Source organism: Nerophis ophidion, linkage group LG20 (assembly GCF_033978795.1).
Source record: "Nerophis ophidion isolate RoL-2023_Sa linkage group LG20, RoL_Noph_v1.0, whole genome shotgun sequence".
Taxonomy (NCBI): Eukaryota; Metazoa; Chordata; class Actinopteri; order Syngnathiformes; family Syngnathidae; genus Nerophis; species Nerophis ophidion.
The window spans coordinates 38,134,313-38,151,828 of record NC_084630.1 but is presented as its reverse complement, the minus strand read 5'-3'; the positions used below and the strand labels follow the sequence as shown (position 1 = coordinate 38,151,828).

Below are 17,516 nucleotides of genomic sequence, written 5' to 3'. Positions count from 1 at the left end.
CCCGGGGGAGCACTTTCCAGTACTCCCTCGAGTGTTCCCAAAAAGGGTGGGTACTCTGAACTGCTGTTTGGTGCATAAGCACAAACAACAGTCAGGACCCGTCCCCCCACCCGAAGGCGGAGGGAGGCTACCCTTTCGTCCACCGGGTTGAACTCCAACGTACAGGCTTTGAGCCAGGGGGAAACAAGAATTGCCACCCCAGCCCGTCGCCTCTCAGTGTCGGCAATGCCAGAGTGGAAGAGGGTCCAGTCCCTCTCGAGAGAAGTGGTTCCAGAGCCCTTGCTGTGCGTCGAAGTGAGTCCGACTATATCCAGCCGGAATTTCTCGACTTCGCGCACTAGCTCAGGCTCCTTCCCCCCCAGTGACGTGACGTTCCACGTCCCAAGAGCTAGCTTCTGTAGCCGAGGATCGGACCGCCAAGTGCCCTGCCTTCGGCTGTCGCCCAGCTCACAATGCACCCGACCTTTATGGCCCCTGCTATGGGTGGTGAGCCCATTGGAGGGGTGACCCACGTTGCCAATTTTCGCCAGGTAACGTGGCGAAAATTGGGATCTAATAAAAAAATAAAAACTCAAAATTGCGCTCTAGTGCCCCCTAGGAAGAAAACAGACAAAACTGCGTGTAACTTCCGTTAGGAATGTCGTAGAGACATGAAACAAAAACCTCTATGTAGGTCTGACTTAGACCTAGATTTCATACACTGACCTCCTTCTGCAAAAATCAACAGGACGTTGGCAAAAACCTCTTCAAAACAAAGGTTTGCTAAAAAAATGTCATTTTTGCCTCTTTGAGCTGTAATTTGACCCCCTTAAAATGCTTCAAAACTCACCAAACTGGACACACACATCAGGACTGGCGAAAATTGGGATCTAATAAAAAAAAAAAAAAAATCAAAATTGCGCTTTAGTGCCCCCTAGGAAGAAAACACAGACAAAACTGCTCCTAGGAAAAAAACACAGACAAAACTGGGTGTAACTTCCGTTAGGAATGTCGTAGAGACATGAAACAAAAACCTCTATGTAGGTCTGACTTAGACCTAGATTTCATACACTGACATCCTTGTACAAAAATTAACAGGAAGTTGGCAAAAACCCCTTCAAAACTAAGATTTCCTAAAAAATGACATTTTTGCCTCTTTGAGCTGTAATTTGACCCTCTTAAAATGCTTCAAAACTCACCAAACTGGACACACACATCAGGACTGGCGAAAATTGCGATCTATTCAAAAAACCAAAACTCAAAATTGCGCTCTAGCGCCCCAGAGGAAAAAACACAGACAAAACTGTGTGTAACTTCAGTTCGGAATGTCGCGGAGACATGAAACAAAAACCTCTATGTAGGTCTCACTTAGACCTAAATTTCACAGAATGACATTCTTCAGCAAAAATCAACAGGAAGTTGGCAAAAACCTCTTCAAAACAAAGGTTCCCTAAAAAATGTCATTTTTGCCTCTTTGAGCTGTAATTTGACCCCCTTAAAATGCTTCAAAACTCACCAAACTGGACACACACATCAGGACTGGCGAAAATTGGGATGTAAGAAAAAAAATAAAAACTCAAAATTGCGCTCTAGTGCCCCCTTGGAAGAAAACAGACAAAACTGCGTGTAACTTCCGTTAGGAATGTCGTAGAGACATGAAACAAAAACCTCTATGTAGGTCTGACTTAGACCTAGATTTCATACACTGACCTCCTTCTGCAAAAATCAACAGGACGTTGGCAAAAACCTCTTCAAAACAAAGGTTTGCTAAAAAAATGTCATTTTTGCCTCTTTGAGCTGTAATTTGACCCCCTTAAAATGCTTCAAAACTCACCAAACTGGACACACATCAGGACTGGCGAAAATTGCCATCTATTCAAAAAACCAAAATTCAAAATTGCGCTCTAGCGCCCCCGAGGAAAAAACACAGACAAAACTGTGTGTAACTTCAGTTCGGAATGTCGTGGAGACATGAAACAAAAACCTCTATGTAGGTCTCACTTAGACCTAAATTTCATAGAATGACATTCTTCAGCAAAAATCAACAGGAAGTTGGCAAAAACCCCTTCAAAACAAAGGTTCCCTAAAAAATGTCATTTTTGCCTCTTTGAGCTGTAATTTGACCCCCTTAAAATGCTTCAAAACTCACCAAACTGGACACACACATCAGGACTGGCGAAAATTGGGATCTAATAAAAAAAATAAAAAATAAAAACTCAAAATTGCGCTCTAGTGCCCCCTAGGAAGAAAACACAGACAAAACTGCTCCTAGGAAAAAAACACAGACAAAACTGCGTGTAACTTCCGTTAGGAATGTCGTAGAGACATGAAACAAAAACCTCTATGTAGGTCTGACTTAGTCCTAGATTTCATACACTGACCTCCTTCTGCAAAAATCAACAGGAATTTGGCAAAAACCTCTTCAAAACAAAGGTTTGCTAAAAAATGTCATTTTTGCCTCTTTGAGCTGTAATTTGACCCCCTTAAAATGCTTCAAAACTCAGCAAACTGGACACACACATCAGGACTGGCGAAAATTGCCATCTATTCAAAAAACCAAAACTCAAAATTGCGCTGTAGCGCCCCCGAGGAAAAAACACAGACAAAATTGTGTGTAACTTCAGTTCGGAATGTCGTGGAGACATGAAACAAAAACTTCTATGTAGGTCTCACTTAGACCTAAATTTCATAGAATGACATTCTTCAGCAAAAATCAACAGGAAGTTGGCAAAAACCCCTTCAAAACAAAGGTTCCCTAAAAAATGTCATTTTTGCCTCTTTGAGCTGTAATTTGACCCCCTTAAAATGCTTCAAAACTCAGCAAACTGGACACACACATCAGGACTGGCGAAAATTGCCATCTATTCAAAAAACCAAAACTCAAAATTGCGCTGTAGCGCCCCCGAGGAAAAAACACAGACAAAACTGTGTGTAACTTCAGTTCGGAACGTCGTGGAGACATGAAACAAAAACCTCTATGTAGGTCTCACTTAGACCTAAATTTCATAGAATGACATTCTTCAGCAAAAATCAACAGGAAGTTGGCAAAAACCCCTTCAAAACAAAGGTTCCCTAAAAAATGTCATTTTTGCCTCTTTGAGCTGTAATTTGGCCCCCTTAAAATGCTTCAAAACTCACCAAACTGGACACACACATCAGGACTGGCGAAAATTCGGATCTAATAAAAAAAATAAAAACTCAAAATTGCGCTCTAGTGCCCCCTAGGAAGAAAACAGACAAAACTGCGTGTAACTTCCGTTAGGAATGTCGCAGAGACATGAAACAAAAACCTCTATGTAGGTCTGACTTAGACCTAGATTTCATACACTGACCTCCTTCTGCAAAAATCAACAGGACGTTGGCAAAAACCCCTTCAAAACAAAGGTTTGCTAAAAAATGTCATTTTTGCCTCTTTGAGCTGTAATTTGACCCCCTTAAAATGCTTCAAAACTCACCAAACTGGACACACACATCAGGACTGGCGAAAATTGGGATCTAATAAAAAAAACTGAAAATAAAAACTCAAAATTGCGCTCTAGCGCCCCCTAGGAAGAAAACACAGACAAAATTGCTCCTAGGAAAAAAACACAGACAAAACTGTGTGTAACTTCCGTTAGGAATGTCGTAGAGACATGAAACAAAAACCTCTATGTAGGTCTGACTTAGACCTAGATTTCATACACTGACCTCCTTCTGCAAAAATCAACAGGAAGTTGGCAAAAACCTCTTCAAAACAAAGGTTTGCTAAAAAAATGTCATTTTTGCCTCTTTGAGCTGTAATTTGACCCCCTTAAAATGCTTCAAAACTCACCAAACTTGGCACACACATCAGGACTGGCGAAAATTGTGATCTAATAAAAAAAAAAAAAAAAAACTTAAAATTGCGCTCTAGCGCCCCCTAGGAATAAAACACAGACAAAACTGCTCCTAGGAAGAAAACACAGATAAAACTGCGTGTAACTTCCGTTAGGAATGTCGTAGAGACATGAAACAAAAACCTCTATGTAGGTCTGACTTAGACCTAGATTTCATACACTGACCTCCTTCTGCAAAAATCAACAGGAAGTTGGCAAAAACCTCTTCAAAACAAAGGTTTGCTAAAAAAATGTCATTTTTGCCTCTTTGAGCTGTAATTTGACCCCCTTAAAATGCTTCAAAACTCACCAAACTGGACACACACATCAGGACTGGCGAAAATTGGGATCTAATAAAAAAAATAAAAATAATAAAAACTCAAAATTGCGCTCTAGTGCCCCCTAGGAAGAAAACACAGACAAAACTGCTCCTAGGAAAAAAACACAGACAAAACTGCGTGTAACTTCCGTTAGGAATGTCGTAGAGACATGAAACAAAAACCTCTATGTAGGTCTGACTTAGACCTATATTTCATACACTGACCTCCTTCTGCAAAAATCAACAGGAAGTTGGCAAAAACCTCTTCAAAACAAAGGTTTGCTAAAAAAATGTCATTTTTGCCTCTTTGAGCTGTAATTTGACCCCCTTAAAATGCTTCAAAACTCACCAAACTGGACACACACATCAGGACTGGCGAAAATTGGGATCTAATAAAAAAAATTGAAAATAAAAACTCAAAATTGCGCTCTAGTGCCCCCTAGGAAGAAAACACAGACAAAACTGCTCCTAGGAAAAAAAACACAGACAAAACTGCGTGTAACTTCCGTTAGGAATGTCGTAGAGACATGAAACAAAAACCTCTATGTAGGTCTGACTTAGACCTAGATTTCATACACTGACCTCCTTCTGCAAAAATCAACAGGAAGTTGGCAAAAACCTCTTCAAAACAAAGGTTTGCTAAAAAATGTAATTTTTGCCTATTTGAGCTGTAATTTGACCCCCTTAAAATGCTTCAAAACTCACCAAACTGGACACACACATCAAGACTGGTGAACATTGCGATCTAATAAAAAATAATAATAAAAAAAACCTTAAAATTGCGCTCTAGCGCCCCCTAGGAATAAAACAGACAAAACTGCTCCTAGGAAGAAAACACAGACAAAACTGCTTCTAACTTCCGATAGGAATGTCGTAGAGACATGAAACAAAAAAATCCATGTAAGTCTCACTTAGACCTATATTTCATTCATTTACATGCTTCAGCAAAAATCAACAGGAAGTTGGCAATCACCCCTTCAAAACAAAAGTTTTGTAAAAACCCGTCACCTTTTTTCAAACATTATCTCCTCTGAGCGCGTTTGTTGTGTCGGCTTCAAACTCGCACAGGAGAGAAATTGAAGCGCAAAGGGTTTTTCTAACTGCTCCGATTTTGATTTTACGAGCCTTCAAAGAACTGCTGCGCTGCTGCCGTCTCAAGATGGCCGCTTAAAAGCAGGAAGCACAAGCGTGACCACACAATGCAGAGAAGGTAGGTAATGTGCGGGTAAAGATATGTTGACTGGGTGAAAGAAGGAGGCACCAGTTTGACTCCAGGATACAGAGAAGGTAGGTAATGTGCAGGTAAAGATATGTTGACTGGGTGAAAGAAGGAGGCACCAGTTTGACTCCAGGATACAGAGAAGGTGGGTAACGTGCAGGTAAAGATATGTTGTCTGGGTGATGGCAGGAAGCACCAGCATGTATGGGTGAAAAAAGGAGCACCAGTGTGACCCCAGGATGCAGGGAAGGTAGGTAAAGTGCAGGTAAAGATATGTTGAATGGGTAAAGGCAGGAAACACCAGCAAAAGTTGGTCCCGTCCATCGCTGCTTGCAGCTTTAATTTTCTAATTGATTTTGCATTTCACAGCGCTTAACTTCCAATGTTTCATAGCAGCAATATACTGTATAATAAGTCCATATAATATCACCTTGTTCTGTTTCCTCATTAGCAGAAATACAAAGTGTCTTTGTCACCTACGGGGAGCCAAGAGGGCTAATTTGAGCTTTTTTTTTTCTCTCCCACTAATTGCCACGGTAACGAGCCTCCTGCGCCTCCACTCAGTGTGTGTGTGTGTGTGTGTGTGTGTGTGTGTGTGTGAGGACTAGGAGAGGATGGAGGGATGAAGACACAGTCCTCCTCACACGCGTCCAAGGTGTGAAAGAACGCGGCAGGCCAAGAGCAGGCAGCCCGGAGGAGTCCAACGGCGAGGCCTGAGCTGTGAAAAAGAAAGAAAAAAAAAAGTCTGCAAGGAGGGGGTAGGAGGATTCATCTCAGACCACTTTTTTAATTTGTTTTCCCCTCTTTTTTTTGGTGGTCTCCTAACTTTGATTAGAGGATGAGACGAAGGACGGGATAATTGCTGGATGTTATTCTGACACCTTTTATTGTAGTTATGTGATTTATTTCCACTACCTTATTATTACCACTCTTTTTTTAAAAGACACTTTCTTTTTTTTTTTTGCTACAACTCTGCAGGCAGTCGTTAAATGAGGAGGTCTGACGTGGTAACACCACCCTCTTATTATAACACCACCCTCATTTTAATATGCTACACCTTGAAATCATTATTAATACCAGCAAATATTATTAAAGTGCTGAGTGAACACCCTCACTTTTAGCTTCTGTATTAGTTGCAGTTGGATCATTTTGAGGACATTATTCCAAGATCTACTGGAGTAGGGATATGATTTATGAAGAAAAACAATAAAAAAGATTTAAAAATAATGAAATATATGTAATTATTTATTTTTTTCCTTGTAAGTCATAGTCATGCAGCTGCTAAATGAAATGCACCTTTCATATAGCTGAAAACAAATTACAAACAAACATTACCATCATGCTGAAAAACAATAAATAAAAATAAAAAATTATAAATAAAATATGTTTTTTTAAACTACAGTAAAAATATTACATGATTAAATATTAAATATGCTTCTTTATGACAACTCTCTCTTGTAGCGAAATATTTTTTTTCATTAGAAACAGACATTAGTATGTCGCAAAAAATTAAGAAATATATAAATATAAGCTGAGATAAGCTCCAGCACCCCTGTGACCCCAAATGAGACAAGCGGTAGAAAATGGATGGATGGAAAAATAACAGTAAAACAATATATAAAGAAAACTATAGTAAAAAATAGGAAATGTGGATCACCACTTTAATCTAATTGTAGCATGTCACATATTTTTAATGTGGCCCGTCCCATTGTTTTAATATGGACCACCACTTCATTTTTTAACATGGCCCATCCCATTATGCTAATGTGGACCGTCCCATTATGCTAATGTGGACCGTCCCATTATGCTAATGTGGACCGTCCCATTATGCTAATGTGGGTCACCACGTTTATTTTATCGTAGCCTGTCCCATCTTTCTAATGTGGACCACCACTTTTTTAATGTGGCCCATCCCATATTTTTAACATAGCCTGTCCCATCATTTTAACGTGGAGCACCACATCATTTTTAATTGGCCCATCCCATCATTCTCACGTGACCCATCCCACCTTTCTGATGTGGATCACCACATCATTTTGACGTAGCTCGTCCCAGCATTTTAATGTGGACCTCTGACATTTTAAAGTGACCTGTGCCATTGTTTTTAAATTGGCCTGCTGTCATTTTTATGTGGACCATCCCGTCATTTTAATGTGGCCCTCCATGCGATTTAAAGTGACCTGTCCCATTGTTTTTAACTTGGGCTTCTGTCCTTTTAAATGGCCCGTCCCGTCATTTGAAAGTGGCCCTCCATGCCATTTTAATGTGGACCGTCCCATAATTTTAAAATGGCCTTTCATGTCATTTTAATGTGGACCTCTGTCATTTTAACTTGGCCTGTCCCATCATTTTAAAGTCGCCCTCTCTGTCATTTTAATGTGGACCGTCTCGTCATTTTAAAGTTGCCCTCCATGTCATTTTAATGTGGCCCTCATGCCATTTTAACGTGACCTATCCCATTGTTTTTAATCTGGCCCTCTGACATTTTAAAGTGACCTGTGCCATTGTTTTTAAGTTGGCCTGCTGTCATTTTAATGTGGACCATCCCGTCATTTTAATGTGGCCCTCCATGCGATTTAAAGTGACCTGTCCCTTTTTTTTTAAGTTGGGCCTCTGTCCTTTTAAATGGCCCGTCCCGTCATTTGAAAGTGGCCCTCCATGCCATTTTAACGTGGACCGTCCTGTCATTTTAACTTGGCCTGCCATGCCATTTTAACGTGGACCGTCCCATAATTTTAAAATGGCCTTTCATGTCATTTTAACGTGGACCTCTGTCATTTTAACTTGGCCTGTCCCATCATTTTAAAGTGGCCCTCTCTGTCATTTTAATGTGGACCGTCTCGTCATTTTAAAGTTGCCCTCCATGTCATTTTAATGTGGCCCTCATGCCATTTTAACGTGACCTATCCCATTGTTTTTAACCTGGCCCTCCGTCATTTTAAATGGCCTGTCCTGTCATTTTAAAATGTCCCTCCATGTCATTTTAATGTGGACCCTCCAATAATTTTAAAGTGGCCTTTTAATGTTAACCCACCCATCATTTAATGTGGCCCTCTATGACATGTTAATGTTACCCCTCCCATTGTTTTTAATCTGGCCCGCTGTCATTTTAAGATGGACCGTCCCATCATTTTAAAGTGGCCCACCACGCCATATATGTGCCATGCGAAAAGCTGGAAATCAAAAAGTGCCGTGTAGCTAAACGTATTTGTTCTTTCAATGTTTAACACTTGAATATTATCTGATTATGCAAAAAAAAAATTCCAAGTATTTTTTTTTTGTGGGGGGGGGCTATGAAAATAAATACCAGTACTTAAAGTCCTACTGAAATGAGATGTTCTTATTTAAACGGGGATAGCAGGTCCATTCTATGTGTCATACTTGGTCATTTCGCGATATTGCCATATTTTTGCTGAAAGGATTTAGTAGAGAACATCCACGATAAAGTTCGCCACTTTTGGTACTTCCTGAAAAAGCCTCGCCTGTACCGGAAGTCGCAGACGATGACATCACAAGTGTGATGGCTCCTCACATATTCACATTGTTCATAATGGGAGCCTCCAACAAAAACAGTGATTCGGACCGAGAAAACGACAATTTCCCCATTAATTTGAGCGAGGATGAAAGATTTGTGTTTGAGGATATTGATAGCGACGGACTATCCATTTTCATCCATTTTCTACCGCTTATTCCCTTTTGGGGTCGCAGGGGGCGCTGGCGCCTATCTCAACTACAATCGGGCGGAAGGCGGCGTACACCCTGGACAAGTCGCCACCTCATCACAGGGCCAACACAGATGGACAACATTCACACTCACATTCACACACTAGGGACCATTTAGTGTTGCCAATCAACCTATCCCCAGGTGCATGTCTTTGGAAGTGGGAGGGGCCTATCCCCAGGTGCATGTCTTTGGAGGTGGGAGGGGCCTATCCCCAGGTGCATGTCTTTGGAGGTGGGAGGGGCCTATCCCCAGGTGCATGTCTTTGGAGGTGGGAGGGGCCTATCCCCAGGTGCATGTCTTTGGAGGTGGGAGGGGCCTATCCCCAGGTGCATGTCTTTGGAGGTGGGAGGGGCCTATCCCCAGGTGCATGTCTTTGGAGGTGGGAGGGGCCTATCCCCAGGTGCATGTCTTTGGAAGTGGGAGGGGCCTATCCCCAGGTGCATGTCTTTGGAGGTGGGAGGTAGCCGGACTACCTGGAGGGAACCCACGCAGTCACGAGGAGAACATGCAAACTCCACACAGAAAGATCCCGAGCCCGGGATTGAACCCAGGACTACTCAGGACCTTTGTATTGTGAGGCAGACACACTAACCCCTCTGCCACCGTGAAGGCAATTTGAATAATATCATTTAGGAATTCAAAATCCAGTGTTTTGTTAACATTTATTTGAATAACATCAATTAGGAATTCAAAAATCCACAGTTTTGATGCATAACACGTTTGCATAAGTCCCCATTCCTCACTGTCACGTCTGTAGAAAACACGTGACGTGACCTTTCCAACATGGTGGCCGACACTGTACGTGTAACGTCGCCCCTTCCGGTAATAGCGGCGCGAGCGCTTTGGGGGCACCTTGTCTGTCGGGGGCGAGCACGTGCGTCAGCGAGAGCGCGCCCGCCTGCCCGCGTCTGCTCTGCTGTTGCTGCCCTTTGATCCCCGCATTAGTGTGAGTTAGTCGGGGGGCTCGGAGGAGACGCAAGGCGGGCGTTAGTGTGAGTTAGTCGGGGGGGGCTTCCGAGGAGACAGTGGGAGTTAGTCGGCGGGGCTCCGAGGAGACACAAGGCGGGCGTTAGTGTGAGTTAGTCGGGGGGGCTTCCGAGGAGACAGTGTGAGTTAGTCGGCGGGGCTCCGTGGAAACGCAAGGCGGGCGTTAGTGCGAGTTCGTCGGGGGCTCCGAGGAGACACCAGGCGGGCTAAGCAGAGCGAGCAAGCGGCGCTGGTGCCTCCTCCTCCGCCTGCCCGGGCTCCCCTTTTATCCCCCCTCCTCCTCCTCTCCCTCGCCCGACGCTCCACTTTGAAGACAACCGGCATCCAGGTGCACCACCGCCGCCGCTTTTCCAGATCCTAGCGGCCGCCGTCCAGCTCCCGGGGTCTCCGGAGATGGGGAGCGAGCCTCCTGCCTTGGTCGGCCCGCAGCAGGACGAGGAGAGAATGTGATTAAAAGAACACGGAGGAGGAAAATGCCCAGGAGGAAGCAGGAGCAACCCAAGCGTCTGCCTGCACGTAAGTCGTCTTTTCCTCCGCCATTCCCGCTCTACTTGTGGAGGTGAAAGAGGTGAAAGAGACAAAAGGCTGCTGCCTTTTTTTGTGTGTGTTGTTTTGCGGCAGCCATGTTGTTAGCATAGCGTCGTATTATTAGGCTGTTACTCCAAAAAAAAAAGAAGCTTTCTCTAAAAAAGGTTGTCTACTTGGCAACAATGTGTGTCGCCGCCGGGGGTGTTGTTTTCTTTTTTTTTTGTCCCTTCCCCGCTAACATGTCCGCCACCGCTGCCTCTGGTCGGGGAGGAGCTGGGGACGTGTGGCCGGAATACAGCGAGGGGTCAGCCGGATCAGAGGAGCCCGAGTGGGGCTGCCCTGCTGCTCCAGTGCTCCCTCTTAGCATTAGCGTTAGCTCAACTTCGCTCCTCGCCACTCTTTAGACCGGGCATCTTTTCTATTGCTACTTTTCCATGTTTTTTTTTTTTTTTTTTTTAGCCCTTCCGAATGCTGGCTGTGAATAAACGTGGCCGTGGTGGTCACCTGAAGTTCAGGTTCTCCCCTCCTCCTTTGCAGCCATTCATTGCAGACAGACTGCGATCAATACGGCGGTCACACCAACGTGCTGCAGTACCTTCCTTTTTTTTTTTAAAAACATCTTTTTTTTGGCTGCCTGCTGTTTTTTTTATATATACATTTTTAAATGTTGACCCTCCAGGATAAACGGACCTTTGAATCCTTTCATCGGTGCAGGGAATTGAGGGGGCAAAGCTGCAGTGCCACACTCTGGCCGCTAGGGGATTGCTGGTGTTTGCAATGATAAGTGAAGGAATGATTGTCTTTCATGTTCCCTTAGTCGACTAAAGGCCTACTGAAATGAGATTTTCTTATTTAAACGGGGATAGCAGGTCCATTCTCTGTGTCATACCTAATCATTTGGGGCGTTATAGCTCGGTTGGTAGAGCGGCCAGCAACTTGAGGGTTGCAGGTTCGATCCCCGCGTCCGCCATCCTAGTCACTGCCGTTGTGTCCTTAGGTAACACACTTTACCCACCTGCTCTCTGTGCCACCCACACTGCTTTAAATGTAAAAACTAGATTTTGGGTTTCGCTATGTAAAGCGCTTTCAGTCACTAGAGAAAACACGCTATATAAATATAATTCACTTCATCTTTTCGCGATATTGCCATATTTATGCTGAAAGGATTTAGTAGAGAACATCGACGATAAAGTTTGCAACTTTTGGTGCTGATAAAAAAGCCTTGCCTGTACCGGAAGTAGCAGACGATATGCTTATGACATCACAGGTTGTGGAGCTCCTCACATCTTAACATTGTTTACAATCATGGCCACAAGCAGCGAGAGCGATTCGGTCCGAGAAAGCGACGATTTCCCCATTCATTTTGGCGAGGATGAAAGATTCGTGGATGAGGAAAGTGAGAGTGAAGGACTAGAAAGAAAAAAAAAAGACTATACAGTGCTAGCCATTCTGATGTTATTAGACAAATTTACTAGGATAATTCTGGAAAATCCCTTATCTGTTTGTGTTACAATCTGAAGGTCGGCCCCGCTCCTTTCTTCAGCACCAGTCGACGGGTGGTGGCGATGCCCTTCTCTGCCTTTCGCAAGGGACCCTCTTCAAAACACGATCTTTCGAAATGATCGCTGCCTAATACACCGTACTTTGTGAGTGTGGTCCAATCCAACCATGTTCGCTTGACCGCTCTGTTCCATAGTAAAGCTTCACCGTCATCTTTCGGGAAAACAATGAAACACCAGCTGTTTTTGTGTTGCTCAAGGCGGCCGCAATACACCGCTTCCCACCTAAAGCTTTCTTCTTTGACGTCTCCATTATTCATTAAACAAATTGCAGAAGATTCAGCAACACAGATTTCCAGAATACTGTGGAAATATGCGATGAAATCAGACGACTTATAGCTGGTAACGGTGCTGGAACAAAATGTCCTCTACAATGCGTGATTTCACGTGCATGCGTAATCATACCGCCATGTTTCAGCAGCGAATTTAAAATTGCAATTTAGTAAACTAAACCGTCCGTATTTGCATGTGTTGCAATGTTAAGATTTCATCATTGATTCATAAACTATCAGACTGCATGGTCGGTAGAAGTGGCTTTCAGTAGGCCTTCAGTCATGTCTCTTTGCAAATGTGTGGGATCGTTGAGTGATGCATCCGCCATTATGCCTCAGTGTTCCGCTAGAATCGCCACATAAGCCATCTGCCGTTAGAACCAATGTTGTAATGCCGCTGATTTGTCAACACCAACAAAGTACTATCCATCTATCTATTTTAATGCTTATGCAGATATATAAAGCTGCAGTTTGGCGCATGATGTACATGTTTTTTTGAAACCCCATCCATCCATTTTCTACCACTTGTCCCGTTCGGGGTTGCGCGGGGTGCTGGGGCCTATCTCAGCTGCATTCGGCCAGAAGGCGGGGTACATCCTGGACAAGTCGACACCTCATGGCAGGGCCAACACGGATAGACAGACAACATTCACACACTAGAGCCAATTTAGAAAACCCCGGTGGTAATTTGCTTCCGTCGACCACCCATACAGTCAAACCTCAATTTACAAACGTAATTGGTTCGTAAATGGAAACGTTTGTATCGTGACACATAGTTCCCCAGAAGAAACAATGTAAACATGTCTAATTGGTTCTCGCCTCGACAAAAGTCCCTGTTTTAGTAAAATAATGTACACTTCATCCATCCATCCATTTCCTACCGCTGATTCCCTTTTGGGATCGCGGGGGGCGCTGGGGCCTATCTCAGCTACATTCAGGCTGGACAAGTCGTCACCTCATCGCAGAGCCAACACAGATAAACAGACAACATTCACATTCACAGACTAGGGACCGTTTAGTAAACCCTGGTGGTAATTTGCTTTCGTAGACCACCCACACAGTGAAACCTCGATTTACAAACGTAATTGGTTCATAAATCGAAACATTTGTATAGTGACACACAGTTCCCCATAAGAAACAATGTAAACATGTCTAATTGGTTCTCGCTTCAACAAAAGTTCCCGTCTTAGTAAGATAATGTACACTCCAAAGACACTATATTGTGTTTGTCCATCCATCCGTTTTCTACCGCTTGTCCCTTTCTGGGTTGCCGGAGCCTATCTCAGCAGAGACAGCTTCTTTCCCAAAGCTGTCACCATGTTGAACTCTAACTTATAATAATAATAATAATTCCCCCCTATACAATATCCTGCCATAATGCCCTACTGTGCAATACTAGCCTTCGAGTGCAATACGTCCGACACTGATTGTTATTTATTACCTCGGTACTCTTGTCTTGGTCTATATATTGTATAGTATTTTGTATTTCTATAGTGTTTTGTATATTGTACAGGATTGCTTATTATTTTTATTGGATAGTAGTCTATTTCAATTGTTAGTGTTTTCCTTTATTACCTCTTGTATTATTTATTTCACCCCATATTTGTTCCCACTACCGCACCTTAAGTTGGAGTCTTTAATCTCGTTATATGCAAATATGACAATAAAGTCCATTCTATTCTATTCATTCAGACGCAAGGCGGTGGTACAACCCGGACAAGTCGCCATCTCATCACAGGGCCAACACAGATAGACAGTATTTACCATAAAATTCCAGACTATACATCGCTATTTTTTTCCTATGCTTTGAACCCTGCCGCTTATAAAACGTACCGTTAGTTCTTATTTTTCCTATCAGCCTGACCTAAGCCCAAGGTTTACGTATTAAATGATATTTGTGATGAACCATGGTTAACCTCGTTTGACAATGTTGTAAACTATAATTAGGTTAGACATACTTCCATCCATCCATCCATCCATCATCTTCCGCTTATCCGAGGTCGGGTCGCGGGGGCAACAGCCTAAGCAGGGAAACCCAGACTTCCCTCTCCCCAGCCACTCCGTCTAGCTCTTCCCGGGGGATCCCGAGGCGTTCCCAGGCCAGCCGGGAGACATAGTCTTCCCAACGTGTCCTGGGTCTTCCCCGTGGCCTCCTACCGGTTGGACGTGCCCTAAACACCTCCCTAGGGAGGCGTTCGGGTGGCATCCTGACCAGATGCCCGAACCACCTCATCTGGCTCCTCTCGATGTGGAGGAGCAGCGGCTTTACTTTGAGTTCCTCCCGGATGGCAGAGCTTCTCACCCTATCTCTAAGGGAGAGCCCCGCCACACGGCGGAGGAAACTCATTTGGGCCGCTTGTACCCGTGATCTTATCCTTTCGGTCATGACCCAAAGCTCATGACCATAGGTGAGGATGGGAACGTAGATCGACCGGTAAATTGAGAGCTTTGCCTTCCGGCTCAGCTCCTTCACCACAACGGATCGGTACAACATCCGCATTACTGAAGACGCCGCACCGATCCGCCTGTCGATCTCACGATCCACTCTTCCCTCACTCGTGAACAAGACTCCTAGGTACTTGAACTCCTCCACTTGGGGCAGGGTCTCCTCCCCAACCCGGAGATGGCACTCCACCCTTTTCCGGGCGAGAACCATGGACTCGGACTTGGAGGTGCTGATTCTCATTCCGGTCGCTTCACACTCGGCTGCGAACCGATCCAGCGAGAGCTGAAGATCCCGGTCTAACCATCTAACCATGTTCCCATGGTTAGACATACTTATTGAATATTAATCAAAGCATTAATAAGATTTGTAATTCAGTGGTCATTCTTGAGTGAGCCCCACGTACTCTGTAGTGGAGAAGTTTGGCACTGAGATACAAAAAAAATGAAGAACCCCTGATCTACATAACATGTTATAGTGGTTCTTCGGTCCACATTTTGCATAGATTGTTTTATGGTCCATCTTTAAGCCGCTTTCTGTCTGTGTCTTCTTGGTTACCTGTCGTAGTCTTCCAGGCCAAGCCTAGGGTTGCAAGATTTAGACAACATACCATATAAATGATACAAATTTGGCAGAGGAAAAAGCTATACTATCGTTTTACTATCGCCTACCATTGGCTGCGTTGCTAGCAACTTTTATACGTTAGAAAGCAAAAAAAAAGCTACCTTTTGTCTTCTTGTCTCTCATGATTGTGAACGATAGGAAAAAAATCGCTAAAAGCGTGACCAAATCTCCAAGATAAACAAGCAGTGGTTTGACCGGCTACTTCTCTTATTTTAATAAACCTCTACAACCATTAAAACACCACAACACAATAATAAAAATTCATTGATTGATTGAAACTTTCATTAGTAGATTGCACAGTACAGTACATATTCCGTACAATTGACCACTAAATGGTAACACCCGAATAAGTTTTTCAACTTGTTTAAGTCGTGGTCCACGTTAATCAATTCACGGTACAAATATATACTATCAACATAATACAGTCATCACACAAGTTTATCATCAGAGTATATACATTGAATTACTTATATTATTTACAATCAGGGGTTGGGATGTGGAGGGGGGGTTTGGTTTGGTTTGGTTGATATCAGCACTTCAGTCATCAACATTTGCATCCTCTGAGAAGTGCACATTGTTAGTCTAGGGTTGAAGTTGCCTGGAGGTGTTCTTTTAGTGCGGTTTTGAAGGACGGTAGATATGCACTTTCTTTTACACCTGTTGGGAGTGCCTTCCATATTGATGTGGCATAGAAAGAGAATGAGTTAAGACCTTTGTTAGATCGGAACCTGGTTTTAACTTCGTTTGTGGAGCTCCCCCGTAACACAACTGCAAGCCAAAACACAACAACTCAAAGCCAAAGATGGTCTTTCTATGCGTGTATACCGCACAACAAGTAGCAATCTTGTAATAACTGTAAGGAGCAAACTGCTCAGCCAGCATTTTTAGCACTCACAAATCTTTGGCACCAACAGCTGCTAACAACATTTTGCAGCGCAGGCAGAGGTAAATAAAGCTGCTGGATGCTAACCAGGTGTGATATTTGACATTGCAGTTCCACACGACAGGGGTTTGATTGTTGTTGCAATGATTACTTTAGGATTGATTCTCTCTCGTTGCTAACTGAAAGGGAAATATATGTGACGCGTCAGCCATGACGGCTCATTTAAGCTGTTTTTGACCACACTGTTGTTTATTAGCAACATAACCAATGTTGCAACGGCGACGAGGAGAGAACCACTAAGTCAGCATCAATACAGCTAATGCAAGCAAGTGTAACCTGCACAAGTCTCACACAACCAACTTTTCAAAGTGCATGCAGAGGTACACAAGTCTGCTGGTTGCTGACCTACAGCTGCTGTTAACGTATTCTTTTCAAACCATTCATCTGATACTCCCGTAGTTATTTGCTCTTGTTACCGCATCTTTCGGATTTTAAGTCGCTCCGGAGTATAAGTCGCACCGGCCGAAAATGCATAGTAAATAAGGAAAAAAACATATATATAAGTCGCATTTTGGGAGGGAAATTTATTTGATAAAACCCAACTCCAATAACAGACATTTGAAAGGCAATTTAAAATAAATAAAGAATAGTGAACAACAGGCTGAATAAGTGTAGGTTATATGAGGCATAAATAAGCAACTGCTATGTTAACCTAACATATTATGGTAAGAGTCATTCAAATAACTATAACATATAGAACATGCTATACCTTTAACAAACTATCCGTCACTCCTAATCCATAAATCCCAAGAAATCTTCTTCCTGGATGTGGCTTCTAAACAACTCTGCCAACTTCAAAGGTATGCGCCGCTTCCTCTTGTCCTTTTCTGCTGCATATTTCACTACGTCCAGTTTGTAATCTGCACTACATGATTTCCTTTTCGCTGCTATTTTTGTTCAGCCCTTCTCAGTTTTTATAATTTACCACCAAGGATGAAATGATCCATCCTAATAGCTACGGCAGTAGCATATAGCAGTTAGCATTCCATGACCCACAATGCACTTCTGCCAGGACCCTCCCCCGCCAAATTCTTATTGGTTGACGTGTGTGTGACGATTGCTGAC

At 43.3% G+C, this 17,516-nt stretch overlaps 1 protein-coding gene and 1 long non-coding RNA gene across 2 annotated transcripts in view; both read left to right on the top strand.

Moving 5' to 3' along the window:
* LOC133539116 (uncharacterized) overlaps positions 1 to 17,516 on the top strand; it is a 1,110,877-nt gene that overhangs the window by 164,765 nt on the left and 928,596 nt on the right. The gene's annotated exons all lie outside the window — the stretch shown is intronic.
* LOC133539111 (zinc finger protein 827-like) overlaps positions 9,899 to 17,516 on the top strand; it is a 126,364-nt gene continuing 118,746 nt past the window's right edge. Inside the window, exon 1 of the mRNA XM_061881199.1 lies at positions 9,899 to 10,598. Within this exon, the coding sequence (XP_061737183.1) occupies positions 10,556 to 10,598 (43 nt within the window). The 5' untranslated portion in view covers positions 9,899 to 10,555. The remainder of the gene's footprint in view (positions 10,599 to 17,516) is intronic.